The 26,955-nt window shown below is 48.2% G+C and overlaps 8 protein-coding genes across 8 annotated transcripts; 4 read left to right on the top strand and 4 right to left on the bottom strand.

The window, feature by feature from the left end:
- Positions 1 to 4,208: 4,208 nt before the first annotated feature.
- On the top strand, positions 4,209 to 4,716 carry FTJAE_12483 (uncharacterized protein; the record flags this gene model as incomplete). Its single annotated transcript, XM_037345533.1, has 2 exons — positions 4,209 to 4,452; positions 4,493 to 4,716. The coding sequence occupies 2 exons, from the start codon at positions 4,209 to 4,211 to the stop codon at positions 4,714 to 4,716; spliced, it is 468 nt and encodes a 155-aa protein (XP_037200512.1).
- A 682-nt stretch (positions 4,717 to 5,398) lies between these two features.
- On the bottom strand, positions 5,399 to 6,607 carry FTJAE_12482 (insig domain protein; the record flags this gene model as incomplete). The annotated part of the gene is made up of 2 exons (XM_037345532.1): positions 5,399 to 5,788; positions 5,840 to 6,607. The coding sequence occupies 2 exons, from the start codon at positions 6,605 to 6,607 to the stop codon at positions 5,399 to 5,401; spliced, it is 1,158 nt and encodes a 385-aa protein (XP_037200511.1).
- A 1,556-nt stretch (positions 6,608 to 8,163) lies between these two features.
- Positions 8,164 to 9,636, bottom strand: FTJAE_12481 (MAK11-like protein; the record flags this gene model as incomplete). The annotated part of the gene is made up of 1 exon (XM_037345531.1): positions 8,164 to 9,636. The coding sequence occupies one exon, from the start codon at positions 9,634 to 9,636 to the stop codon at positions 8,164 to 8,166; it is 1,473 nt and encodes a 490-aa protein (XP_037200510.1).
- A 259-nt stretch (positions 9,637 to 9,895) lies between these two features.
- Positions 9,896 to 13,030, bottom strand: FTJAE_12480 (NAK BIKE kinase; the record flags this gene model as incomplete). The annotated part of the gene is made up of 3 exons (XM_037345530.1): positions 9,896 to 11,923; positions 11,973 to 12,070; positions 12,121 to 13,030. The coding sequence occupies 3 exons, from the start codon at positions 13,028 to 13,030 to the stop codon at positions 9,896 to 9,898; spliced, it is 3,036 nt and encodes a 1,011-aa protein (XP_037200509.1).
- Positions 13,031 to 15,726: 2,696 nt separating this feature from the next.
- On the top strand, positions 15,727 to 16,118 carry FTJAE_12479 (uncharacterized protein; the record flags this gene model as incomplete). Its single annotated transcript, XM_037345528.1, has 3 exons — positions 15,727 to 15,816; positions 15,938 to 16,003; positions 16,056 to 16,118. The coding sequence occupies 3 exons, from the start codon at positions 15,727 to 15,729 to the stop codon at positions 16,116 to 16,118; spliced, it is 219 nt and encodes a 72-aa protein (XP_037200508.1).
- Positions 16,119 to 16,343: 225 nt separating this feature from the next.
- Positions 16,344 to 18,325, bottom strand: FTJAE_12478 (uncharacterized protein; the record flags this gene model as incomplete). Its single annotated transcript, XM_037345527.1, has 2 exons — positions 16,344 to 18,190; positions 18,247 to 18,325. 2 exons carry the CDS (start codon positions 18,323 to 18,325, stop codon positions 16,344 to 16,346), a joined length of 1,926 nt encoding a protein of 641 aa, XP_037200507.1.
- Positions 18,326 to 22,149: 3,824 nt separating this feature from the next.
- On the top strand, positions 22,150 to 23,771 carry FTJAE_12477 (uncharacterized protein; the record flags this gene model as incomplete). The annotated part of the gene is made up of 2 exons (XM_037345526.1): positions 22,150 to 22,875; positions 22,932 to 23,771. The coding sequence occupies 2 exons, from the start codon at positions 22,150 to 22,152 to the stop codon at positions 23,769 to 23,771; spliced, it is 1,566 nt and encodes a 521-aa protein (XP_037200506.1).
- A 1,132-nt stretch (positions 23,772 to 24,903) lies between these two features.
- Positions 24,904 to 26,889, top strand: FTJAE_12476 (ATP-binding protein cassette; the record flags this gene model as incomplete). The annotated part of the gene is made up of 3 exons (XM_037345525.1): positions 24,904 to 25,093; positions 25,144 to 25,381; positions 25,431 to 26,889. 3 exons carry the CDS (start codon positions 24,904 to 24,906, stop codon positions 26,887 to 26,889), a joined length of 1,887 nt encoding a protein of 628 aa, XP_037200505.1.
- Between the last annotated feature and the right edge of the window lie 66 nt (positions 26,890 to 26,955).

Genomic DNA, 26,955 nt, shown 5'->3' with positions numbered 1-26,955 from the left:
GGGCTGGCTCCGGAGTCTCAGCCTGTGAATATGTATGTACTGTACTGTGTAGTGTAGTATAGTGTAGACTATGAGAAGGGGACTATCGTAGGACCAAGGAGGGGGCTGCTTGCTAAATAAGAGAGAGAGAAATGGAAAGAAAAGGGGAAAGCAGAAAGACGGGGTCTTCTATTTCAGGCCGTAGTGCCAAAATAGAATAAATACGTCGACAAGGATAAAGAGTTGTTGAAGATGAGGTGCAGCAAAATATAGAGATCGTCATACACCAGAGAGACTTACCGATCCGGGGACAATTCTAGAGGCACGCGGAGAGACAAGAGTCTAGCTCGGGGGTGTCGATGTAAAAGGACTAACCTCTGTACGATAGAGAGAGAGACACACACGAGCTCCCAAATGGGGAACAAGAAGAACTTGGCAGTTCAGCTCAAGTTGTTCATGTCCGCTGTGAAATAAGTGAAGACGAGGGAGACATGTTTGAAGATAAGGGAAGAGGACAAAATCATAGGCGTCACGGTTTCAATAAGATGAAGAATAGAAGCAACTAGACACAAGGCGAGGCGAGTCGAGACTAGACTAAACCAAGCCAAACGAAGCCAAGCCAAGCCAAATCAGAAGGGAAGAGAAGAGAGATCGGGCACGGGAGGGAGGCCGTTGTTACTTGTCTTGTCTCTATACAAAATCTATCGAGAAACTTGGTGGAGAGGCTCTAGTCTCTGGCAGGTATACAGTACTTCGGAACAGGCTAGGATGGGCAGGATGGACACTGATTGACAACTGGGAAATGCTGTAGACTTTTCCCAACTTTAGCACTAGGCAGTTCCTAGTAAGCACCTAGTAACCTGCTAACTACCTTGGACAGAAGAGGGTCCCCTAGAAAACCTGAGAGGACCCTGCGTATATCACGAGTTTTTAGACGCCTCCAGTGTAAACTCATCTCAGGGTTCAAACGGTCATGGAAATACTGTGCTCAGGTGGTCTAGACACAGAGGAATGAAGCCAGCCAAGTAGTCACAAGAACTCGTGCCCTGAAGCTTTAGAGTCACACAACAGTACATATCAACCTGTGTCTATCTTACAGGGCAAAAACGGATGACGATGGCAGGCCGGGGGTCATGGACTCAATGACGTGGAGGCCGAAACACCGTGGAACATTCGGGGTAAAAACACCAAGCGCTGTCGAATGTCGAATGGTAATCTATTTGAAGCACAGGATATATAGACTTTAGTCGCCATTACATACAGCAGCAACCGGAACCTAAACCCCCTAATAAACCCCCTCATTCAGTTTCGATGATCGGGAGCATGTTAATTACCTGCTTTTGCTGTGTTGTGCTGTGCTCATGCAGTGCTGTTTTGTGGTGCGTTGGTGCCGCAAACCGGGGATGCATGGGAGGATGGACCTAAAATAAAAACATCCCAGCTCAATGGGGCCAAGAAAACCGTTCAGATTCAAGATTTGGAATGGGGGACCTCGATTGAGCTGAGAGAATTGAGACACGACAAGACAGACAAAGGAAAACTTACAGTACCCTCTTCTTCACAGCATAAGATAACCGAAAAGTAGTTGAGAGTTGCCCTCCAGAAGCGCAAGCATGGCCAATTACCATGGAGACCAGTATCACAGATCGCGATGCAGGGCAGGGTTCTCAGTGGAAGATGGGAGTGTAGCATTGTAGATGTAGATGTAGACGGTACTCGATCAAGACCTCTTTGTCCCCGTGGCAGAAGAGAGAGAGAGAGGGACCCCAGTTTCGCATCTGTCGCCGATCTTTGCTCTTGTTTGTGTGTGTATGTACAGTACAGGACAATCTCCTCTTTTCGTCCGCGGGAAACGGAATACAATACAGCGCGCGCGCGCGAGTCGGGGGTTATCGCAAAAAGGGGTGTCGTTGTCGTTGTCGTTGTCGCTTCTCTCTTGAAGCAAAAGAGATTCTGGTTGACGAAGACGATCGAGACAACGCCGCAGCTGCAACGGCCATCGGGTGAATCAACTGGCGCATCGACGCTACTTAATAGTTGAGAGGGAAACCCGACATTAACAATAAAAACGGGCTGGCAGCTTCCGAGACAAAATGGAGCTTTGCGTCTAAGTGAGAGCCTCGCGATTGGGCAGACATAATTGGGAGGGGGACACAGAGAAGAGAGACAGGTCCAAGGTCCTGGCAGGGCTGGCGTATACACAGTAAGAGCTAAGAAACTCCAGCTTAGTACAAGTAGTTAGTCCAGGTTCTAGGGTCAGTGTCAGTGTCACGGGTGTCTTGACTTGCTAGACTTGAAAGAGGCTCAAAAAAGAAAGTCGTTGGCGTCATATGAGACTGGGGGGTCCCGCAGAGGGAGGATCCATGATGGGCTGTGGTCATGATGCCAACGATCTCTTTTTCTATGTGTATTTGCCTTGTTGAATAACTAATCTTTGGAAGGCAAAAAAAGATTTGATCTACATTTCTATTGTCAGTTAGCAATGTGGTCTCCTTCAGACACGGGAGAGTTGGGTACTGTTCAATCATAGATCTCAGTCTCTACTCTCGGCAATCAACACTAACAGTTCAGAGCGAGCGTTGGGTCGGGCCAATCTACGCATCATCGTTTCTCTCAAGCCTTGCACTTGTCATCCAATAGTCTCGAGGGTGTGGCGGCCCGGATCGAGATGCGGCCAATCCTTTCCCTCAACCTTTCAGCCTCCCTTGCAACGATTATCCTGTTACAGCGAGACAAGCAGCAGTTCTCGTTCTCTGCTGCAGCCTGTCAAGGCACACAACGTTTCCAGCTTTCCGGGGCTGCACAGCACACAGTACGCATGGTACAGGTACGGTACACGAGTTGAAAACGTGCTTCCGAGTAAAGTGTGCCACGGATTTCCATTCCGACGATTATGAGAGGCAAGCAACATCTCTGTTGGCTGATTAGCCGCCCAGACTTGATCAAACTCTAGCAGACTGTCATGACTTGTTGTACCTGTTCTCTGGAATGCCCTTTTTTTCTCGTCATGAGCTAGGGAACCGTACCCCAGGACCCTTCTTTGGATGACGCTTACTTATAGTGTTGTTCCCTTCGAAATTAGTTAGATCAGTTCGCATTCGCAAGAAATGTTCCAATTGTTCTAGACCATCTCCGATTTCTTGGTGCCCGAATCAGGACTGACTTTGCTCTGTTGTCGCTGTTGAGAGCCCGTCCCTTGGCGATGCCGAGTTATGGATGACGAGTGACATTGATTCTTCCGCTTAGTAAATACAACTTCTCTCCTTAGGCTGAACTGGTCATCAAGACTGATCATGTGTGAGAATGACTGCCAAGAAAGGTAATTCATCACACGACCTTTTTCTATTTCCATATGTTGGTTGATTCTCTACAACCCGATAACTAACAAAAGAGCCCCATTTCGAACCTCAAACCTCAAGCTCTAATTAACTTAGGACCCTGAATTCAACCTCCCTCCCCACATTAGCTGAACTAAGCTCTCTCTGATCTGATCTGATCGGATCCTCCCTCAGGAATATCTCTGCCTATGAGCATTATTCTCTTAGTAAATACGATTAATACTTTTAACGTCACCTTGATTTCTATCTATCTCTAGTAGACAATTCTGTTATTCACCAACGGCTTCCTCCGTCTACCGACTCCATCGTCACATGTCATTCCCGTTCCCTTGAGCTTGTTAGAAACGGTTTGTCTGTGCATAAGCTCAACGTCCCGTCCTTTCGTATAGGTAGCTCCCCTGCTCATGATGGCTTCTCGTCCCCGAACAAGCTGAGAGGAACCGTGAAAGTCTACTAGGGCTTATCCCACTCATCCAAGCTCAAGCGTTTTGAGCTCAAGTAGTATCGATGTTACTCCGACCGATCAATGGCCTAGACGCCCAAGACTTCAGCCCTTGCAGGCGGTAACGTATATAACGAGAGATACGGGAAAAGCCACAAGGGGCCCCTGACGTACTAGGGACGGTTTAGAGAGGAAATGGAGCTTTTTGCTTTGCTCTGAGTAAAGAGGCAATTGGACAGACGACACTTGATGCAGCGGGGAAGCTGAGGTGCTTTTTCTGACGTTGATGCAACGTTTTGGTTTTTGGTTTCTGGTTTCTCTTTTCTTTCTCCTCTTTTTCTGTTTATTCTTCCCTTGACCCTCTCTTCTTTATTAATCTTCTCTTCTTTTTCTAAACTTCAAGCTGATCCTATCTTTATCAACATCACGTACATACTCACAAACTCATCATGGCTTCCAACACCATCTCTCAGCTCCCCACGGCAGAGCAACGAGAGAACATCACCGCCCGCTTGGAAGACCTCGTCACAGCCATCGAGTCTCATTCTCAATGGACTCCCCCCAATGTTGACCGTGGTCTCTTCCATGTCTGGGACTTTGTCAAGAGATCTCACTATATCATGACCGAGCTTGACAACATTGCTGCTGGTCGAAAAGTCCAGCATCCTGAACAAATCCCCAAGAACGAAGGTGGTAAGTAGCAGGAGCTATCCCACGCTAACCCCTATGGAAGAGTGTACCTGGGCTGCTTACACTATCTTCTTTGTAACAGTCGCTTCTGGCTCTGAAGCTGCCCTCGCTTCCTACACCGACGTTTGCACACGTACCATCACAATCAACGAGATGATTCAAAATCCTCGTATGCTCGTCATGCTCGGCCTCTCCAACGTCGACTTTGGCTCCGCTATCCAAGAAAAATCAGCAGCCGTCAAGGAGGCGATCAAGAGCACAAACTAGATCTGATCTACTCTGGACCTGATACACGAATGACGTTGTAGAGCGTGCGTCACGCGATGATCGTCGGTCGTTACAGGGTTGATCCATGATGGAGTAACCCTGCGAACATATTTTGGTTTGACATTGGGAAAGAATCCAGAGCTCGAAGAAGAAAATACAGAGAGAACAAGAACAAGCAAAAGTTTACAATTGGGGTTCATTCTTTGCTGGGCCAATGGAGGTTCAACTCGATAGTATGAGATGGCTAGTTCAGCAGATTGGATCTACAGCCTAGGCATCTGAACGATAAAAAAGTAACAACATATCGTGACAGATTCGTGAGTTTCCCTTTGGGTAATTGAAACGTAGAATGAAATGGCATTATCATTCCTTAGCCATTTAAGCCTAGCCTATTCATGCTCTTCCTTTCAGGAGAACAGAAGAGCAGGATAGTTGTCGTCATAAACAGACCATATCGGTAAACTAAGCATCATATCATCCCTTATGATCTGCAAAATGCCCTTTATCCAATCTCGATAACTATACACATGCCTCCCGTTCCCATTGTCCAATAATCCCGCCCATGTATATACCTCCCCATGATTGTCGCCCAAACGAAAAGGATATCATAGACACATCATGCTACAGAATGTGAAAAGACCAATGCGGCTGATTGAACATCAGATCAGCTTCTCGCTCGTCATCATCTCACTCCAGCCCAGCGTCCCTTGGCTGTTGTCGATGGCCCGAGAGTAAGTCGACGGCCAATGTTTCCAAAGCAGACACAGCTGCAGAAAAGCACACTCAGCATCCACATGCCCGTCTCAAGCGTCTTCTGCTGGGCGAGTCCACCGAGAATGGGCATATCCCCATCGCCTGCCATTGTGGCATTAACCAAATGCCTGAACGGAACCTGAGTAGGCGCCGGCATCATATCTGGGTTCACGCCGAGGAGCACAACCGACCCTGCGAGCCCAACCGCAGCTGAGAGCAGAAAACCAGGCTTGGAGCGGTCGATAAGCCACCACAGGAGGGGATTGACAAGTGCCAAGGTCAGTGACACCTGAAGGGTGGACGCCCAGGCCACTTTGCGCTGCAGGATGTTAGTCCTATGGAACAATGGTTTTGTCGTTGGCTGACTTACAATCGCAAAGACAATTCCGACAAAGGCACCGATAGCCCGGACAGCAAGCGCCCAATCAGTGCTTGGGTCGTCATCTTTCGCCGAAGCACTGTTTTCTAAAACAGCTTCATCCCCACTGTCGCCGAACGAATTCTCCCATACTCGATCGAACCATGGGAACAGCGCGCCCAGTGCAACGCCAGCAAGACCCCAAAACGTCAAATGGCCCCAGTTGTATGTAGCACGAGACGGAAGATTGTCCGACTCGTGGAAGCGCGATGTGACTAATACGCCATATCCCACGCCGAGAACGAAAAGCAAAAGTCCTCTTAATACCAGAGCACCACCAGATGGAGAATGCTTTAGAGGTCCAGCGGGTTCGTGAGCTCGAATCGAGGACCGACGACGAATATGGTGTGATCGATCCTTCAGGAAATCAAACGTAGCGTCGTCAATGCTAGGTCTCTGAATGGGTGTCTGAGCGCCAGTTCCCCAGGGTGTATCGAGTTCATCGCGATCGGCAAAGACACGGTCGCGCGAAGAGGACGTCGTGGGGGAGTAGATTCCGAAGAGCGTCGAGGATGTCAAATTCATGAATGACTGAGGCCTGCTAAGACCTGCGCTCGCAGGCTCGGGAGTCGGTTGTAAGAAGCGCGCAATGTTGGGATCTGGAACAGGCGCTGGAGTTAAAGGGGACGAGTTCTCGCTTGGTGGTGTAGGAGTCGTCGAGCTGAGATCGAAGGGTCTTCGAGGGACGGGACGAATAAGAGGAGGACCATCGTCGGCCATTTTGAAGGTAAGGGACTGTATAACTGACTGTTTTGGTTGTTAGGAACAGATATCGAGGTAATGGTGAAGGGCAGCAATGGTTTATGAACGAGGCTCGGGTTCAGCTGAAGTGAGCTGAAACCTGCAAGTCTCGATATTTGGACAATGCAGTGCTACTATACTCACACAGTCTCGACCAGTCTCAGCTTAGTAGGGATCCTAAGCAAATATTGGTGTAGCTTCCGAGGGGAGGAATTGTCTGTCCCGGATAAAAGAAAACAATTTGAAGCTGTTGGGGTCCAGTCTCTGCAAAGCAACCCTGTCCACCACTTACTTTCACAGCGCGAGCTAACGAGCACAGGGCCTAAAGCTAGTTGGACCGGGATATCCGAAGCAATTCAAGCAATTGAGGATGAACGGCAAATACTGAGAGGAATTGAAGAGCTCCAAATATCTTGTTGTTGAAGCTGTGATATCGAGGTTGGGATAGAGTGGCAAAGAAAGAGTAAGACAGGAATGAGGAGATGGGTAAGAGGAAACAGAAGGAGGACAGTTTAATACCCAGACCTGAGACCCAAAAATAGAGAGAGTATAGTACCTGAGTAAGAGAGCAATAATAAGAGCAGTGAGGGAGTGAGAGAGAGGAAAAAGAAAAGAAAAGAAAACAGAGACGGCACGTAAACTTAGCCTCAACTGAAAAGGGAAACGAATGAGCTGAACGAGGTCTCTTCACATGCTCACAAGACCAAGGGACAGGCAGTTTCACGACTAAGGGCCCCAGGAATTACGTAGATGTGCCCCATTTACCTGCAGCATCAGCAGCTGTTGAGGGCCCTGGACCCCTGTATCTTTTAGGTGGGTGAGTCCCTTGCTGCCCCCGCCTGGTTCTGTAGAAATCCAATGTCACTGATGATGAAGAGTCCCGTCAATAGTGATGAACTTGATACTCTATAACTTGATAATATTATCCATTGTCCATTGTAAAGATGAACTCTAGACATTAAGTATCTACCTTACTCTTCAACATCTAAGCTAGTGCTGTTGTTGACATTCTTGATCGTCATCCTCCATCCAATCCCGTCTATTACCCCACATTCAAAACGCCTCAAGCTTGAATTCGAGACTCCGTGGTTGGTCAGACTAAGGTAGTTCTGCTTTGACTTGCATTTGTGACCCCCTCGTGATTCAAGCACATCCATTAACTCCAGTCCAGTACAAGATCAGCCATCCCCTGGGTCCCTGAGCTGTGACCCAAGAGTCCAAAAGGGAAATCTGCGGTGCGATTCAACTGTTGATACTGCACTGCAACTCTACACACATAATCATGTACTGTAGGTGGTATTTTCTTGACCGGTCTGACGCTGGCGTAAACTCAGTGACTGTGGCGAGTTCAATGGCATGCTTGGTTCGATTTGCATGTGATTCTGGGCACATAAAACAACTGACGCTCACTCACATCACCACCTCCAATTCATGCATATCTCACATTAGTTTATAGATTGCTAGCTACTACTGTATATCACAACAAACGCAAATATCCAACCAATAACATGCATACATTTTTAACACCCCGATATTTACTCTTCATCGCTATCACTCTCATCTTCCTCTTCATCTTCCAGCTCATCCTCACTCTCCTCAACTCCCTCTGGCCGGGGTATCATCATAAACGCCGTCATGCATGTGATTCTGTTTTGCGTCTCATACGTCCCCAACAACTCTCCCTTGCCCTCCTCTACCTTGTCGCTATCCTGCAGCTCCGGTACGCCCACCCGCCAAACGCGGACCCGTCCGTCGCTGCTCCCGCCAGCTACGTACAGCGTCGAGTCGTCCTCCGCACTCGGCACCACCACAAAGTCCTTAATTCGGCCCTCAACTCCGCCGGCTTTTCCGCCGATTTGACCCATCAGCTTGGCTGTCGGGAGCTTCTTGTCCTCCGACTCCGGCTGTGTAAGGTCCGATTCCTTGGTCGAGAAGAACAGGATGCGGCCGTCCTCCGTAGCAACCGCCAATAGTGTCGCATCCCCTTCCTTGTCCAGTGCAACGTAGAAGAACTGGTGCACCTTTGTTCGAATTGGTCCCATAATCCTGCATTTGGGCACACTGTCCATGCCAAATGCAACAATATCCCGGTCAAATCCAACCGCGAATTCATCTGCTCCATCAACGCTTCCCCAAACAACTCTTCGGCCCTCTCCAGTAGAATGCTTTCCTTCGCCAGCCTCCTGCAGCATGTCTTTGCTAAAGTTCAACACTCCAGCCTTCTTTCCAGTGACCAAGTTCCACAGTCGCATTGATCGCTCACCCTTGCTGACGCTAATCATAAGCTTCATACTGGGGTGGATGGCAAAATCGTTGACGCCAGAAGGTGTACCACCGAAAGGCGCTGTGTCGCCGCTTGGACGGCCTTGGGGCTTAGGAATAGGTGCCTTGATGTTGCTAAGTAAAGACCAATCTCGTGTTCGTGTGACCGCAATTGTAGAGTCTTCGCTCGATGATAGTAGCTTTGAGCGTGTAGGGAAACATAGCGATGTCACAGTCGAAGAGTGATGAAGCAGCGTGCCAACCTCTCGGTTCTTGGGGTTCTCGAGAATTGGCCGGGGAGCGACCTTGGCCAGGATCTCCTGGTTCTTTCGGCTGGGGGGATGCGCCGACAAGTTGTAAACGTTTACCCGCTCATCAGTGCTGCCAGAGGCAAGCATGACCTTTTGTGTCTGTCCAGGAACGGGCGCTGAAATGGGCGACGCAGCGACGCAGCGAATCGCCGAGGTATGAGCATTGAAGAGGAATGTGTCGGCGAATTCAGCCTTCTCCTTTCCTCCAACCGTCACTGTCAACCCGTGAAGAATTCGGTCGTAGGAGCCGACAACGATCTGGATAGTCTCGGGCGCATTCGAAGGTTTCGAGGTAGTAGTAGACTTCTTCAACGCTGAAGTCTTTGCCTTCACAGGCTTTTCCTTAAGAACTTGAGCACCCTTTGCCTTCTTCTTGATCGAAGGCTCAGAAGCGGGCTCGTTTTGAGCGATAGCTTGTCTCTTGCGTTTGGCCATTTTGTCGAATTTATTATGATGTTGAGTAGTCGCTGCAGAAAGCTTCGATTCCCAGCTACGAGTCCAGGACCGAAAAAAAATATTGGGAGATAAGATAAGAGACTATACTGCATATGTGCATAACCCCACCATATGCATGACTTTCACCATCCAGAAACAGGACCTTTTCTTTTACCAGAAACATTCTGGACGCTATGCGCTGAGTATATTCAAATGTACGTGCAGTATGGCAGTTCTAAATCCCCTCACCAATGTCTATTTACCGGCTTGATCCTCCGTTCTGGCCCCCAATCTCTCGCTCAACCATTTCGATCGAACCTAGACTGGGGAACCTTTTGGAAAAGTCCTGAATATAATCATCCTTCTCTTTAGCTGTCATGTCCACCATTTGTTGTCCGGGAAACTCAATCAGCTCTTCCGTCGATGTTTGGGCCCGTGTGGGCTTTTGGGGTGATGATGGGCGTTGGCCAGTAGGCAGACTATTGAGATGCACTGGCTTCTTTGGAGCTGGCGGTTTCGCCGGAGGTTTGGATGTAAGAGCTGGGGGTGCAGAAGATGTCGAAGAAGGACCTCGTGCTTGAGGTGATTCGACCCGTGTTTTAGCCACCATCAAGGGCTTCTTTGGAACTCCGGGAAGAGGTTTCTCGGGCTTGTTGCCAGTCTCCGGAACATCAGTGTACTTTCCGTAACCTTGAGCAGTTCTTTGAATGCTGGACGGCTTTTGGTCTTCGTTCAAGAGACTCTGAACCCTGTTCTGAATGCTGACAGCTCGGGAAACTCCCCCGATACTCTTAGGCGGAACTGGTGGTCCGCGTTGTCCTGCAGCAACCCGCTTTCGATATTCGGCTTGTGCTGCTTCCACGCGCTGCTCCTCTTCCTGGAGCTTAAGTCGTTCCATTTCCCGTCTCATTTCAGGTGTCATGCGATCCTCGTCATCGTGGAAATGACCATCATCACTGCGTCCATCAGTTGCCTCAGAGCCCGCGATAGGAGTGAGATCACGACGTGCCATATCCCTTTCTGGCGAAGGGATTCTTCCATTGTTGGGGGAGCTACCTTCAAAGCGCTTAAATGCGTCACCGAATTTTCCTGCCAGAATATTCTTGTTGCCAGAAAGCGAAGTCAAGCTGGAACGCTTGCTAGATTTGGTTCGCTCCGAATCCTCCAGACTTCTCAAGAACTCCATATCACTCGACGTGCGTGGTTCGTCAGCTGGCTCTTGATAGGGCGAGCGAGATTGAGGAGGTCGGCTTGATGAGCGTGACGCAGCCTCTCTTTCACGCAAAAAATCCAGAGTTGTACCCTCAAGGTTGGTGCTAGCAGGTCGTGGCCGCGAAGGGGCTGGCGAGGCGCGAGCAACAGGTTCTAAGAAATCAGCACGAGGACGGCCGCCTTCAAGTGAAGGCCTCGATGAAGATGGCTGACGTTCATGACTAGGCTGCTGAAATGCCGAAATTCTTTGTGAGACTGCAGCACGGGGTTCCTCCGCATTCCATTGGGCCGCACTCGGGTCAGCCTGCCTTGTGGCGCTGCTGGAACGAGAATATTCAGGGATTTCGCGCTGAACAGGTCGTTCCACATCCCGGCCGAACTTCTCAGGTGGAGGTGTCGAGGTCATCGTGCCAGTTGATACATAGCGCGAGTTGGATTGAGAAGAGATGGCCTGCAGCTCGGGGTTGTTGCTAATGATGGACTGCGCCCTGCTAATGTCAGGTCTACTTGGTGCGGACAAGGTCTTAGCAAGCGGAGGCTCCAATGGAGGTGAAGCAACTGCAGCATGGTGTCCCACAGGCGTGACCGAGTGTGTTCTAGACACTGGCTTCGGACGAGCGGATTCGGTCTGCGGCGCTGCGAATGCCTCGTCGGCCAGTTTTGCCGTCACTCTTTCGTTCAAATCAGATGACATATTGCCGCCTGTGGGTGAGATAGGTGAGGAGACATCAAAATCGAATTTGGTGCCTTGATCATGCAATAGTGAAAATTGATCGAGGGTAGGGAATCTTGAAGACAATTCGTCAAACCCTTTGGAAGCAGCCTTGGAATCAAGTGCAGCAAATGGGTCTCCTTCAGTCTTTCTCATCGGAGAAGAATCTGGCTTCTGGGCTACCTTGGCTGGAGCCGGTGAAACTGTCGGTCGTCCTCTTCGCATCGGTACAACATCAGGAATAACTTGCTTCTGAGGTTCGGCTCGCGTAAACACGGCACCCACAGCAGGAGTTTGTTCTGGTTTTGGGGCCTTGGGTTGAGGACTATCGGTTCTTGCGTGGGATTGCGGACGACTGTAAATCTGTGACCATTGTTATTGTGAATTCTTCTTGGGATAACCGTACACCTACATCTTGAACGGGAACATCACGCCCTTGCATGGCGCATCCTTCCTTTAGTACTTGGAAGATATTCGGTCGATCTTGTAAGTTTTCTCTCAACATTGATGCTGGAATCATGTCAGTCCTGAAACAAACAACCAGGGCCAATGAGCATTACCTATCAATTTCTTGAGCCTGTCAGAAAATACAGGATGACTAGGGAATCTGTAACTGGCATTCAAAATTGCCAATTGGCCCTGGTCCTCAAAGGGAGTAGTGTAATAGCACAGCTTATACAGTAAAACTCCCAATGCCCAAATATCAGATTTCTCGTTTATGGGTTGCTTGCGGTATACATCGATCATCTCAGGACTCCGGTACTGCATTGTAGTGTGCTTCTGTACATCTTCATCCATAAGACGACATTCGGTGACGGTAGTGGGGGCGGGACGAGGTGATGCGGCTGAACCGAAATCGCAAAGCTTGAATCGTTTGGAGGATCCTCTGGCGGTAATAAGAACGTTTTCGACTTTGATGTCGCGGTGGAGCAGTGGTGGTTTTAGGTAGTGCATGCACGCGACACCCTCAGCGATGTCGGTGAAGATGTTGAGGATCTCTGGCTCCGTTAGGCGGTGTTGTAGCCTGGTGTTCATGAAATCGATCAAGCCACCGCCATTGCAAAACTCCATGAGCAGAAAAACTTCGTATCCCCCTCCTTGAAGCTCGGAGGCATGCGAGTCAATATATGTGACGATCGGTCGGTGGCCTTTCAGACGCTTCATTGTCTCAACCTCGATGCGCATGCCCCGCAATGTATCCTTATCGGGGACCGCAACTCGCTTCAAGACAGCCTGATCGGTGCCGTCGACAGGCTTGGCCAGCTTGACAAGGTAGACATGGGCGAAGCCTCCCTCGGAGAGATATTTCTGAATCACCACGCGGTGGCTGCCAACCTGGATCTTGGTGCCTGGGGCGAAGGTACCAGCCGGAGCGCCTCCAGGGATGGCCACAGGAGAGCCGTAAGGGGCATGGTGATGATGCTTGTTGGGCATCATATGCGCAGGGGGGTATTGGCCGTGTGAAGCCATCGTGAACGGGAATATGGACGATTATCTACGATGACAGTTGAGAAGGATTTCGAGGGTGAGGGAGATGACGGCGACCCCGTCCAACAGGGAGCGAGCGAGCGAGCTTGAGCCAAGAAGCCAAGAAAGCGTCTGGCGGTCGAAAGGGGGTCGAGGAGATTCGATCGGGGCAGAATTGAAGTGAAAGGAACGGCAAAACTGGCAATTCAAGTCATTGGGATCAAACAAATGCTGAGTATAAGAGTGATTTAGAACGGTCGCATCGTCAAAAACACATGGCCCCTTGGCAAGTTGTTGGAGGTTGCAGGCCTGACCTTACCTATCATAGGTTCGATGCTCAGTGGCTTAGGTAGTCCCCGGATCAAGGAACTCCACTGGGCTGCCACCTCACATTCCACTCCATTTTCTGATCCAATTCATTGTTTCGACAGCGGGGAATTGTCGGTAAATCCCAGCCCGAATCTAGATGTGAGATCTACCAAGTAACTTTATTTCAACTGGAGGCATTAATATTTACTAACTTGTTAGTTGCGAGCTGCTAATACAACCGTTTTGCAGTTATAGAAGTATGTATGTCAGTGGGTAAAAACACAAAGTATTCTTGTTGACTTCTCTAATCTTGTGACCAACACGTTTATGAATGACCCTGTTAGCTTTCATGTTTCATCCAGCTGACAATCAATGTTTCGCTATGAAATTGATACAACCGCGGGTAAGGATGTGCTTCCCGCAATTTTAGCCTGCTTCTTTTAGACAATGTAATTGTGTTGGGTGTTGCTTAAATCTTGGGCTTATTGTCGATAATTAGCGACACCTTTAAGGTTAGTTATATCATGAATGTGGTGATCGAAAATGAGGCAATGAGAATGTCCTTATCGATAACTTGGAAAAGAGAGAAATCACATAGAAGCATAATAACATTCATCTCAACTATGAATTGCATTTACTATCACGTTCGTTCATCGATGCCATATTACTCTGCCAGTCGCAGAGCTGCCTACCCTGTACCACACCCACGAGTCTTTTGCGAAGGACAAGTCTCGAGGCGTTCTCAAGATGCTTGATTTCTCAACTTATTGGAATTTATAATGATTTTTGTCGCACTCAGATCTTTTTTATATGGATGCCACTAGGTTAGCTTCGAATAATCAGTTGACTGGGCGCATAGTTTAAACGATCCCAACGGCATAGCTTGTGTGTCTGTCGCCGTGTCGGATTCCTGAGCGGCCATACAGGGCATGATAATGCAATATCTATGCATTAAATTTCCCTCGTCGTACAAGAGTACGGTTGTAAAAGCTAGATAGTTCCAAACTAGCTTTATACATAATTCCACAGCTTTACTGACTAAATAAATTAATCGCAGAGCTTATATATCATTTGAAGGCCAGGGAAAGAGGATCATGCCAATTAGCGATTCGAGTATATTTCAGTCCTGCTACCTTGAACAAACAGTCAGCTTCATCATAAGAGAAGTCTGGGCGAGATAAAGTATTTGGAGTTGGGACTTATATCTGATAAATGTTCCATGTAGTCTACGTTCTTTATTTGTTCACTATAACCATTTGGCATAAGCGATGAACTTGTAAAGTCACACGGAACTCAGGTAGGAGATGAATTATTCTTCAAGTTTACTTATTATCGCACAAAGTAATAATTCGAGAAGCCCCTGCGTTAAGTCACACTAACCTTCTCTTAAACTTAGAGAAACTTAGAGTTAACCCATTTATTTACAGCCTCAGCTTTGACGTTGTTGCAGTGGCTTAACAGACAGATTACGCACACGTTCTCCGCCGTTATAACCGTGCCAATCTGCCAGATAGACTCTAAGCCATGATCAATGACTCGGCCGAACCGACACAGCTATTATTAGAAAGAAGTCGCAATTCAATACGTGTATCAAGAAGAAAAGCCTCAATCCGAACACCGAGAAAGTGGCTCTCTCTAGTTTCTAGAATATGTAACATTACAGAGGAGCCAGAGATTAGGCTTGTTCCAGAACACGCTGGTTTGCGAGCAGGGGTCCGCCTGCAACCACTCAGTAGTTCCCGTCAGGCATACGTCATTGCTTCTGTTTCTTCTGCTCAGGCCTATTTTTCGCTCTGTCTAGTCGTCCTTTTTAGCCCGGGGCATCGGGCGTGCCGTCCGTGGAGCGGTTCGCATCAGCAGCCACGCATAAGTGGGAGACTTGTGCGGTACTTGATAGGTGTAGAATGTGTGATGCTAGGAGGCAGTATCTCTCAAGTCATGATGATGTCGATAGTTGCCGAATTGTGATGTCTTGCAGTGGACGAATCCTCAGTAGAGTGACTCCCATGTGGGCTCCGGCTGACCTCACCCGGAGGTCACGGCACCGAACGGACATGGGCATGGTCATGTTATTGTTGGGGATGAGTCCATGTGCCGTCCGTCTTGAAGGGAAGATCCAATGCTAATTCTGTCAGCCCCAAATCCCGACGCCTCGTTTGAGTCAATGAGGGCCCGCCTCTAATGGACCGTGGACCCTGTCCCGTAGAATCAGCTGCTTGAGAGTGAGAGCCTTATAACAACAACGTTGCGCTCTTTGTCCTGGTCTGATTTCCATCCTTCTTTTTTCAACCCATCGTGATATAGAACATCAACTGCTTCGCCTATAAACTTCTGTTATTATATACACCAATCAATTCAGTCGCATACTCTCGATTACAACAACAGTCAATATGCCTTCTACTACTTCTTCGGCCATGCAAATGCCCCGTGAACCGGCCCCCGCAGCGTTCCCTACCGAACGAACCAGCACCGAACAGCCGGTATGTCACTCACGAACCTCCGGCTTGGCTTCTAACAAGTCTTTCCAATCGCCAAGACACAATAGCCAAGCATTGAGTTTTAGACACCGTAAATTATGATTGACTAACTCATTTCGAACAGCGCCCAGTTCAGCCCATGACAATGGAACAGCCTGAAATGAGCATGCGAGGAGGCAAAGACGGTGGTGTAAGAACGACCAATTCATTAACTCGGCAACATTAACTAACATTCTTCTCAGGCCATCTGCTGTGGTATCTGCGCCGGTCTTTGCTGTTTCGAATGCCTAGACTGCTGCTGTTAAATAATTTCACTGGGCAAGGATATCATAGAGTCTTTAAGCTCTGGCGTTTAGGCACGATTTACTGGGAGGACAATTTAAAGGGATACCATCGTCGGCTAATGATACGACGATTTTGATAGCTTTGTCTTCAAATAATACCTCGTTCGAATATTTAATCTACGGCCATTTTCTCATCGCTTCGTGCAGTCATGACAAGCCTAAACCCATCCATAAACTACACTCGCTCTACACGACCACGCCCTCCAATCGCTTTACTACGTCCTCATAAAATTTCATAGATAACTTTTCAGCAACTTCATCTCGTGTCTCATCATCTCCCTCATTTAGTCCCAATTCATCACCTCCAGCCAAGCACTTCCGTGTTGCATCTTCAAACCTCTCTCCCATGTCAGCACCTACTGATGCGACTTGGTCTTCCTCCAACAGAGCCTCTCGAACACCACGCACAACGTCGGGTCTCCCGCGTGCACGCCTCATATCGATACTCAGCACATCTTCAACCGGCCGCCAATGTGCTAATTCGACCAAGATGACACCTAGGCTATAAATGTCGAAACTTTTCTTGGAACGCTCCCTATCCCGTCGGCGGTTGGACTGAGCGTTGGGATGCCGGTATAGATCATGCTCTGCGTCATCTCCTGGCGCATCAGTCATTTCATCTGATCCTCCAGGTCGTGAAAAGTCGAAGCCTGAGAGATATGGTTGGCGGTAGTCTATGTGGCCATCACGTGTTCGGAAGAATAATACATTGTGACTGCGAAGACCCTTGTGTAGCCAGTGTACAGCATGGAGGTAGAGGAGACAGTTGCTGATGGCGTGTGCCAAGTATACTCGTTCTGTAACACGAGGCTTGCGGACCTTTGGGTCTTGAAGAAGCTCACGGAGTGAAACAGGTGGGAGTGAGGTATGTAGATTATCATCGGATGGTCGTTCGAAGATGAGGCCAAGTCTTCGATCTAGAATATCAACGTCGTCCTCGGAGATGTTAGGATCGACTTTATCGAAGAACCCCAGGCAGTGAGGAGTGCGAAAGGCCTTGGGCTTGGGACTATGATTCAGCAAAGCAGCAAGTTTTTGGACTCTCTCAATGATATCGGCCTTTGATAGCGAACCTGGTTGGGTATCTGTATTGTCATAGTCCTTCCACTCAATCCACACCTTTTTCTTGCCTTCTGCTGTCTTCATGAAAGCCTCACACCGCGGAGCCTCTGATTCATCCACCTCGGGGTCCAGCTCTATGAGGTATCGAGGGATGAATAGATTGCGCTGATGACCTGGCTTTGCAAGATCGAGGAACTTTGCAGCAGCTTCGTCAAAGACTGCTGGGCTATCTGACTTGGGATCGATAGTCTCATTGAAGGCCTTGAACTTGGCCAACCTTGATAATTGCCGTAGAGCGTCAGCGTTGGCTTCCCTTTCCAGTTTGGACATTTGCGATGGTCCGACCCGGGAACCTGCATCGAGCTGAGACTTGAGAGCTAACACAAGATGACTCAGATCGGCTATCTTGTGATGGAGTAACAGGACCCCACGATTGGTATCCTGTACGGTATTGCGAATCTCAACCTGTAAGGAATGGTCAAGAATATTGGTCATATTGTCGTTTAGAACTGAAAACTTGGCCAGCAACTTTTCAAACCCTTGCTTGTCAAATGACGTCCACCTTAACCTGGTAAGGCCTTCTGATGATTTGGACTTGAGTCCAGCCATGGCCTTTTTGATAAAGTTCCGTTTCTTATCACTCATAGGATAGTTTGACAGCTTGGCATCTTTTTCTGGAGCATCCAAAACACCATCTTTATCCACGACGGTAGAAAGGTTATTGTGCTTCTGCTGGTATTCTGTAAACTCATTGAAGAGACACTGGATTTGGACAAGCAGATCAATTACAGTCTGGCGGTGAAGATTGAATACGTTTGAGTTGAGAACCTTGTCTTGGTTCTTGGCATCAAGGTCAAGGAGGCCAGAAGCCTCACTCCAGCAAAACAGGCGCTGCTGTTCCATCCTGAGACGGAGATTGAGATATTTGCACTCGTCCTCATAGCCCAATGCCGTAACAAGGAGCTGTATCCCTGATGGATGTCAATTTCACATGTTATGCTGGTTACGATGAACTAGAATTACCTACCTTGAATACATCCTGTGTAGACCTGGAGGCTGATGGAAGCAACTCCAAGTGCCAAGCCGGCAAGGGATACAGGGTCCATTGGGCCCTACTGCAGCTTATTTTAGGGCTCCTGACAGGGCAGAGAGGCTGTGCGGCTGAGCAGGGTATGTACGAGGCGGCCGACGAACTCGCTGTGAAGGATGTGATAGAGTGATTTCTTGTCACTCAGCGGGTGGTTCAGGAGCTAAAATTATGTGCTGTATTTGACACTGCGGGGGATCATGCGAGGTTGGGATGAGGTGATGATTGGTGGGAGCTATGATAAGCAGCCCGGAGATAGAAGGGAGAGACAGAAAGACGATGAATGATCTGGATCAAAGGCTGGTTGATTGACGTCGAATATGGAAATCCGTAAATGCGGCCAATGGCATTCCTCGTACAAGAATGATCGAGTCGTTCGGATCCTTCAACAGGGCTGCAATTGACTCGTGCACTGTTCGTCTATCTATCTTGTCGATCACTTTTTCGTATTAGCGACACCCGCCGTGTTGTGTTGTGTCGTGTCGTGTCGTGTAAGCAACCCCGTTACCATGAGTAAGGGACGTATAAATGCCGAAAGGACCCGAATTGCCATGGATCGGATGTACAATGAATCCTTCGAGACCAGGGTCCTTAAGCAACTGCCACTTCCGCGTCCGCTTCATGCATGATCTTCTTAACGCCGGTAGTTTGTGAAGTTGAGAACTGATTCGAAGTCCTGAGGCCAGTCATGTTGCGCTACTCTGAAACCTGAGTTGGAAATTGTTAAGCAGACCGCCTACAGGACTTGAGTAAACGGTTGCCTACAGCACTTCTTGTTCAGCTTCTCCAGACCCATGTCTTAAGCTTAACTTAATATGGAATGTCCTGTCACCAGAAGCTACAACATGATTCGTTAGGATTTAACTCGGATTGTAGCTGTAGATCCGGATGTTACATGCAGACGGCTTCTCCGACATGCTAAACACCAAGCTATACCTTCACCTACCTACGTGATGGATGTTTGTTTAAGGTTGATGCTGGCAGCTTGAACCATCTTGTGAGTCAGCCTGCGGGAAATCAAATACGTCATTTCTCAAATTCCGCGTCGAGTTAGACCAATTGTATTTTTGGAAGTTCTTGTCAACGTCTTCTAATTCTTACTAATTATGGAGTTGATCCTCATCAGCTCTCAGTAAGCCATCCAATATCCCGGGTACGCGGTCCGTGATAGAAGCCGCAACACCGCTTGCGGGCCGCAATTCATCACTTTTTGGTAGAGATATCTTCCAAGCCAGTTCTAGAATTGCGTGGCTTACTGGCTCAAGTAAGCGTAAAAACGTGGCTTGAGTTGACTCCCACTTCCACTCCCACTTCCACCTCCGCGGCCTTGAACTTCCGCAGAGACGGACCTCGCAGCGTTGCATCACCTTGCCGACATGATTTCCGGTGCCTTGTAACGGCTTGGGGAGGATACCCACACACCTTTCAAGCTGCAACAGGACCTCTGGTGAATGCAAGATTTAGCTTAGCAAAAGCTTGGGTAATGACAGCACTTTAGCCAGCCAGTTATGATGCTATGCAATGATACGATCTTTGGTGCTAAGAACTAAGGTTTTAGAATTAGACCTTTGGGTGAAGCCATAAGCACGACGATAGCCTCAAAGTATTGTTAGACTCGCATATAGTTACTAGAGTTGACGTCGAGGCAGTGTGGCCGGGATGTCTGAGTGCCGGCCTTCACACCCACAGACATGTCGCAGCCACGAGGTCAAGACCAAAAGAATGCAAATACCTCTCACCCCTGTCCTTCTGATATGCCAAGCCCGACAACGTCGGGATGCGGCAAAGGCGTGCATGCTGCATCATGTTCGGTACTGGAATGGGATGAGGATCGTCTAAACGGGAACTAAGTGACATGCTCTTCTCTCTTGTTCACTCATCAATATTCTGAAGCAATGAAACCTGCATGGCCGTTTATAGAAATGGATCATCTTGTACGAGCTGACTGACCTGATTGGCCCATGTCGAAGCTGCCATTCACTTAGACACACCCTTGAGCTGGTAGCCTCGGCTCTCAAATATAACGCCCGCAGTTAGTGGTTATAAGCTCCTGGAGATAACTTAGTCCCATGTTAAAGACTCGGGGTTACTTAGTAATTGTGACTAGCCTCTTCAAAATGTGCTTCACAAGGCAAGGCAAAAGAAACCTGAGGCTTCAGAAGAGGGTGTTGAAATAAACTTAATAAAGACCCCCCAAGCTTAGGCTACAGTTATTCAAATATTTTCATCCCCTAGGATAGAGGTCCTTGAGATTTCTTGCCTCCTCTAGGCTAGACACTCAACTAATAAACGAGCGTTGCACCATTTCAACATGTGGCACCGACAGTTTGGGCGGGCGTCCGCTAGTTTGGTTAACCTTACTGGCTGACATGAGTCTCTGTCTGCATTTCGAGGTCGGACCAAGCTTACCCCTGTCATCTTTGAACCTGTGCGGCACAAGCGAATACAATGACAACGCAAGCGAATGATGCAAGTGGCAGAATGAGGTGGATGGAGAAGAGAGTATGGAGTAGGGGGTATAACCCCCAATCTCAAATAGTTACTTGTTCTGTGATCCCTGAACTACCGCTGTTTGCTAGTGCTAGGGCTGAAGATGGTCCTTGTAAGAGAGATGCTTGGCTGTACACGGTTTGCGATGATGGAAATGCCGGGTTCCGTTCATAGCCCTCCGAGTGAAGCATGATGATATCGAGACTGGCGCTTAAATGTCCTATTTGGACTTGGTACCAGGGTTGCTTTTGAAATCATTCGGAGATTCGGCTCGTTCACCAGTGACATGACGTTGTTCTGTGCCTGAGGAAGGATATCTATAACAGGCAGGCCATGCAGAAGCGTATTCGTTTCGAAGTATTATTAATCTTCTTCCATCTTCCATTTCCCTCTCAAGTCTATACAGGCAGACATCTCAAGCGAGAGTTGATTATTCAACAAACATCCTCACCTTGGATCACTTGCGCCCTTCAGAGAGATATTGTCTTTGGCACCCTAGCAAGGTTCACTTATAGATCTAAGCCAAGCGGCCGCCTTCTTTTAGAAAGCGGGATTCAAGATCTGAACTCGACTAAGACACAGTCAGCACCTGGGGCCTAAGTCCCATCATTAAATCAACTACCGGCAACGCCTCAGTCTCGAAATACCCACTATTGGCTTATATCGAAACTTTGATTCCTTTCTTGAAACCACTAACAATCCTCAAAGAAGTGCGCATCAATGGATGAAAGAAGGAAGACTTTCTCTGGGACTCATTCCGAGTTCTCCTCGCCGTTTCCCTCCCCTCAACCTTATTCATTCTATTCTGACCCTCTCAACACATCCTACATGTGGTATTCTCCGACAATGAGCTCCAGAAACTCATTCCACCAGACAACCTCAAACTCAAATAGAGAAGATACATACTCGGGAAACGATGAACTGTCCTCCAACTCAAATTCGCCGAGCTCTGGTGTCGATGGGAGGGCCTCACCTTGTGGATCAACGTCTACAACAGCTGAGAGTAGTCGCATGAGTGTCACTTCTGTCCCGGCTGCTTGTCTGGCTTGTGTAAGTACTATCTCTTGTAATGAGGCAGAGCCACTGTTAACATCATTTCTCTCTTAGCGGGGTAGACACCTGAAATGCGATGGTGTAAATCCTTGTTCTCGCTGCCTGAGTTCTGGCTCTGAGTGTGTCTATGTGGCTTCAAGACGGGGCTACAAAGGCCCTCGAAGAAACACTGTTCAAAAGAATAGCAAGAAGCATGGAGTATCTCCAGCTCGAACTCGAACACGTAGCGGCGAAAGCTCAGTGACTTCAAGACCAGAACGTTCTGCTTCACTAGGCTCATCCTTATTTTTGAGTCCCAATATGAGCGACGACATGTTCAACTCACCATTATCGACACCTTTTCTCGACCCTGCCTTGGACGCTAGTAACAGCATGGAGAGCGATATGTCTTTCTTCGGGCCGTACGACACAACAGATACATCAACCGATATGCTCAACTTGTTCACGAGTCCACAGCATGAACACGTCGTGACTCATGTTCCTGCACTGACTCTGCCCGAACGCTGTATAGACTCGTTTTACAACCATTTCCATGCAGCGCATCCTTTTGTGTTGCCGAAGGAGTCACTTCTGATGATCTCCCACGAGAGTTCTGTGATGCCCGTACTCGCAGTAATGCGCTGGATCGGCTCATTACACATCCCAGCATGTTCAGAGCGTGGAAGGTTCTTCCAGGAAGCTCATCAACTTATTTACGAACCGCGTCGTCGAAAAGATGGGTTCCTTGTACAGGCTTTGTTACTCCTTCTGATCGGGTTGGATGGGCAAGGCCAACAGGAACAAGCTCGACAAATATTAACTGGACTTGAGAGAATCTCTGTGGATATTGGCCTCAATACGAGATCATATGCGACTACTTACGGAAGAGGTATTCCAATGATGGAAGAGAGTTGGAGGCGGACGTGGTGGGAGCTTTTCATTGTGGACGGGCTAATCGCTGGAGTCCATCGAAGCACGAACTTTTTTCTGTTCGATGTAGCTTCTGATGTTGCCTTGCCTTGCGAGGAATATGAATATCTGTCTGGTGTAAGATATCAATTTCCTCATATGGCAGAATCTCTCTGACCTATTTGACTCTGTAGGACATTCCCGAGCCAATGTATCTCAGGGATATGAATGATAGTGACTTCTCCGGCACAAACCACGAATTTTCGTCTTTCGCGTATCGAATCCAAGCGGCTCAAAACCTCGGGCGACTCTTGAGAATTCCTCCCGTTTCTGGACCCGACGACGAAAGCCTCAGAAACATTCAGACGATGCTGACGAGTTGGCGAGTCAGCTTACCCAAGTCAAAGGCAGAAGCTTTACGGCAATATGGCCATTTTGATGAGATGCTCTTTCAAGCTCACATGATAACACACGCTACATCGATTCTGCTTCACCAACCATACTCACAGCTGAACTCGATACTGAGCCAGTCAAACAACCAAACCGACCAATACGATTCTGTTTCGTCAGTAGATGGCTTCAACAATCATACGGAGAACATAATACAAGCCGCGACAGAGATTAGCAAACTTGTCACCCATCGTGTCTCGCTACTTTCTCACAGCCACTTCTTCAGTTACGTGGTGACAATGTCATCTATAATCCATCTCAACAGATGGGCTATATTTACTCCCGATAGCGAGAACAATTTACGCCAGGTACTCCGTCTCAACATTGGTGCCCTCTCACGAATGTCTTTAGTATGGAGTGCTTCAGAGCGAGAGAGTAGTTCTGTGAAGAGCATGGCTCGAAGCATTTACCAGGTCAAGAAGCAACATAGGATATTGCCCCAATTCTGGATCAGTATGACCCATGATGAGGCGATGGAGAAGATTGCGGCAGACGACGCGATGATTCACGAGTTTGAGGATATGCAGGTTGTGCCTGGTATGATGGGTCATTGGGCTGATCCTGGGAACAAGCAATGGAATTAAACATTACTGGGTTTCCAGGAACAATTTGTACTTGGGACTTGATTTAAAGCCTGGCGTTTGGCTGCTGGCTTCGACCAGAGAGACTTTGATGCATTGTTGTAATAACAAGATGGATAGATGCAAAATGTACATGTAATGAGAAGTAGTGAGACTGTTATATACAGAGTATTATAGCCCTCCTTGGACATTCGAGGTTACACGTTATTCCCGGCATGGCATCTATTTAAACGATACCTATCTCTGAGACGTGAGGATGCTGAGTCGAAGATGATGGAGCCCGGATAAGTCAGCTTGACTCTCGGGCCTCAAAGACACTGGATTTCCAATGTAGATCAAGAATAAGCTTTTATATTCTTGCCCTTCGCCGTCTAAAACGGCCCTCGGTGATGTCGAGTCTTCGGCTCGTCGGCGACCCTGGTCGAGATTCAGCCCTATTACTCGGGAATTAAGCTATTACGAGCCAATCACATGAACGAGCCAACAAGTCGGGACGGATTCAGGAACTGGGCGAAATCTTACTCAGAAGCTGAATTCACATGCATTAGGAGGTGATACGAAAAGAAATAATCTAAACCCCGAGATTGCTGACATGCATGGACGTGTATGGATCCAATTTCACCACCTGTAAGCTTGCGATTATCTGATAACTCGGCAGTTGATCACTATTCAGAGAGATCTCGATATGAGAGAGATGAGCCGGATCTCGGATATCGGTCTTTCTGGTCTGCTTCTTGTTTATCGTCCGCTCCCATTCGGAGACATGTTGAGCTTTAACAGGCCGTAGAGCGATGAAAGCAGTAATACATACATACCTACCTACTACGTCAGCTCAAAGTCCCAAAATGGTAGTGGCGGAGTTTGAGTAAGCAATCAGAATTTACCAGTCGCGCGCACCTTTTGCTTCAGCTGAAAATTGGTGCATGGCACGGGCTATAGTCAAGACGCCGAAAGATGAGACAGTCTCTCCTCTGTCCTCTTGAATTGATTTCTCCTGATGACTGCAGTGTTTCCTCATATATAAGAAGGCAAGATGCAGGTTGTCTTTTCTTGACATCACCAAACAATCAATCACTACATTCACCAGTGCTCTCTGACCCCCTTTATCTCTACTATTTACTGTAAAGCCATCAAAATGACAGTCCGTAAGTTGTCTGACTTGGACAACAGCATGGACTCGGAGCAACGTCCTGTCGCAGAGAAGCATCTTCTCAACACCACAATCAAGAATTTCACTTGGCGCAACGTCACTGTAACAGTCAAAGACAGAGAAACAAAACAGCCCAAGGCAATCGTTGACAATGTTGAAGGCATAGTCGAAGCAGGTTTGTTGTGACCGTCATTCTTCAGTGATACTAAGCTGATGAGTTTCCAGGCGAGATTTGCGCCCTCATGGGTCCTTCAGGTTGCGGAAAAACAACACTTCTTAACGTACTAGCACGCCGTTCAACGAATGCAAGCAGTGTTGAAGCAGAAGTCAACATCAACGGGAGCCATTTATCACTTGCTGAGTTTAGAGAGGTTTCGTGCTTTGTTGAACAGGAAGATGCTCTCATTGGCTCGTTGACTGTTCGAGAAACACTCGAGTTCTCATCGCGGCTCGCCAGCTCAAGGTAAGGGTCTAGTATACTCAGCTTCTAGATAGCATCTGACCTTGAATAGCTCGTTGTCCAAGAAAGAACGAATCGTCCGCATCAACAACCTCCTCGAGTCTTTCGGTCTAGTCGAACAAGCCAATACCCTTATTGGAACGCCTATTCGCAAGGGTATCTCAGGTGGTCAGAAACGTCGCGTCGGTGTTGCGAGCCAACTCATCACTAGTCCCAAGCTTCTCTTCCTCGATGAACCTACGAGTGGTCTCGACTCAGCTGCCAGTTTAGAAGTTGTCAAGTATCTTCGCGACGTGGCCAAGCGCAACAACCTTATCGTCATCTGCTCTATTCATCAGCCGTCCACATCGACCTTTAACTTATTCGACAAGCTGCTCCTCCTATCTGGCGGAAAGACCCATTACTTTGGGCCTGTAAACAGTGTTGCAGCGTACTATGCCGAGGTTGGGTCTCCGCTACCTCAATATGTCAACCCTGCCGAGCATCTCCTTGAGCTGGTCAACATTGACTTCGCACAAGATAGAGGCGAGGCATCAAGAGACTTGGAAACACTACAAGCTGCATGGCAAAACTCACGTCAAGCCAGTGAAGTCAACACTGCAATCAAGTCTGCCGAATCTTCGGGTGGTGACTGGAATGTCGATGCAATTGAGAAGAGGCCTAGCATGTTCAGTCTTACGCTTACGCTTCTCCATCGAAGTTTCATCAAAAGTTATCGAGATGTCGTAGCCTACGGCATTCGTATCGCCATGTACCTTGGCCTCGCCATCATGATGGGCACTGTTTGGGTGAGGCTCGACCCTGCGCAGGAATCAATCCAGCCATTCATCAACGCCATATTTTTTGGCTCAGCCTTTATGAGTTTCATGGCAGTGGCTTATGTCCCTGCTTTCATTGAAGATCGGCTTCAATACGTCAAAGAGCATCACAATGGCCTTTACGGAGCAGCGGAACTCATTATATCCAACTTCTTCATCGGCGTTCCTTATCTATTTCTTATTTCTATTCTCTTCTCAGTCATCTCATACTGGCTTTCCAACTTCCAGCCAACTGCAAAGGCCTTTTTCACCTGGGTTCTGTGGCTGTTCCTCGATCTGCTTGCTGCAGAGTCACTAGTTGTCTTCATGACATCCCTGTTCCCCAGCTTCGTAATCTCCCTCGCACTGGTGGCCTTTGCGAATGGTCTGTGGATGTCTGTTGGTGGCTTCATGGTGCCTCCAACTATCCTTAATGTCTTCTACAAATACGTCTTTCACTACTGGGATTATCAGAAATACGTGTTTGAGGGCATGATGGTCAACGAGTTTGCCGATCGAGTCTACAGCTGTGGTGATGGGTGCCGCTGCATGTATCAGTCAGCCCTGGCAGATCAGTGTGAAATTGACGGACATGCTGTGTTGAACCAGTATGGATATTCAAACGGACATATGGGACGCAATGTTGGCATCATGATTTCCATCATTGCTGGATACCGACTGGCATCATGGTTGGTGCTGGTATTGAGAAGGTAATTACGTTTGTTCATTGGAGCACAGGTTTATTGGTAGATAGTCGCAAAGTCAGTTCAGTCTTATGTA

Source organism: Fusarium tjaetaba (assembly GCF_013396195.1).
Source record: "Fusarium tjaetaba strain NRRL 66243 chromosome Unknown NRRL66243_c0000337, whole genome shotgun sequence".
Classification (NCBI taxonomy): domain Eukaryota; kingdom Fungi; phylum Ascomycota; class Sordariomycetes; order Hypocreales; family Nectriaceae; genus Fusarium; species Fusarium tjaetaba.
Note: the sequence above shows the minus strand (reverse complement) of the source record. Positions and strands in the feature narration are given on the sequence as shown.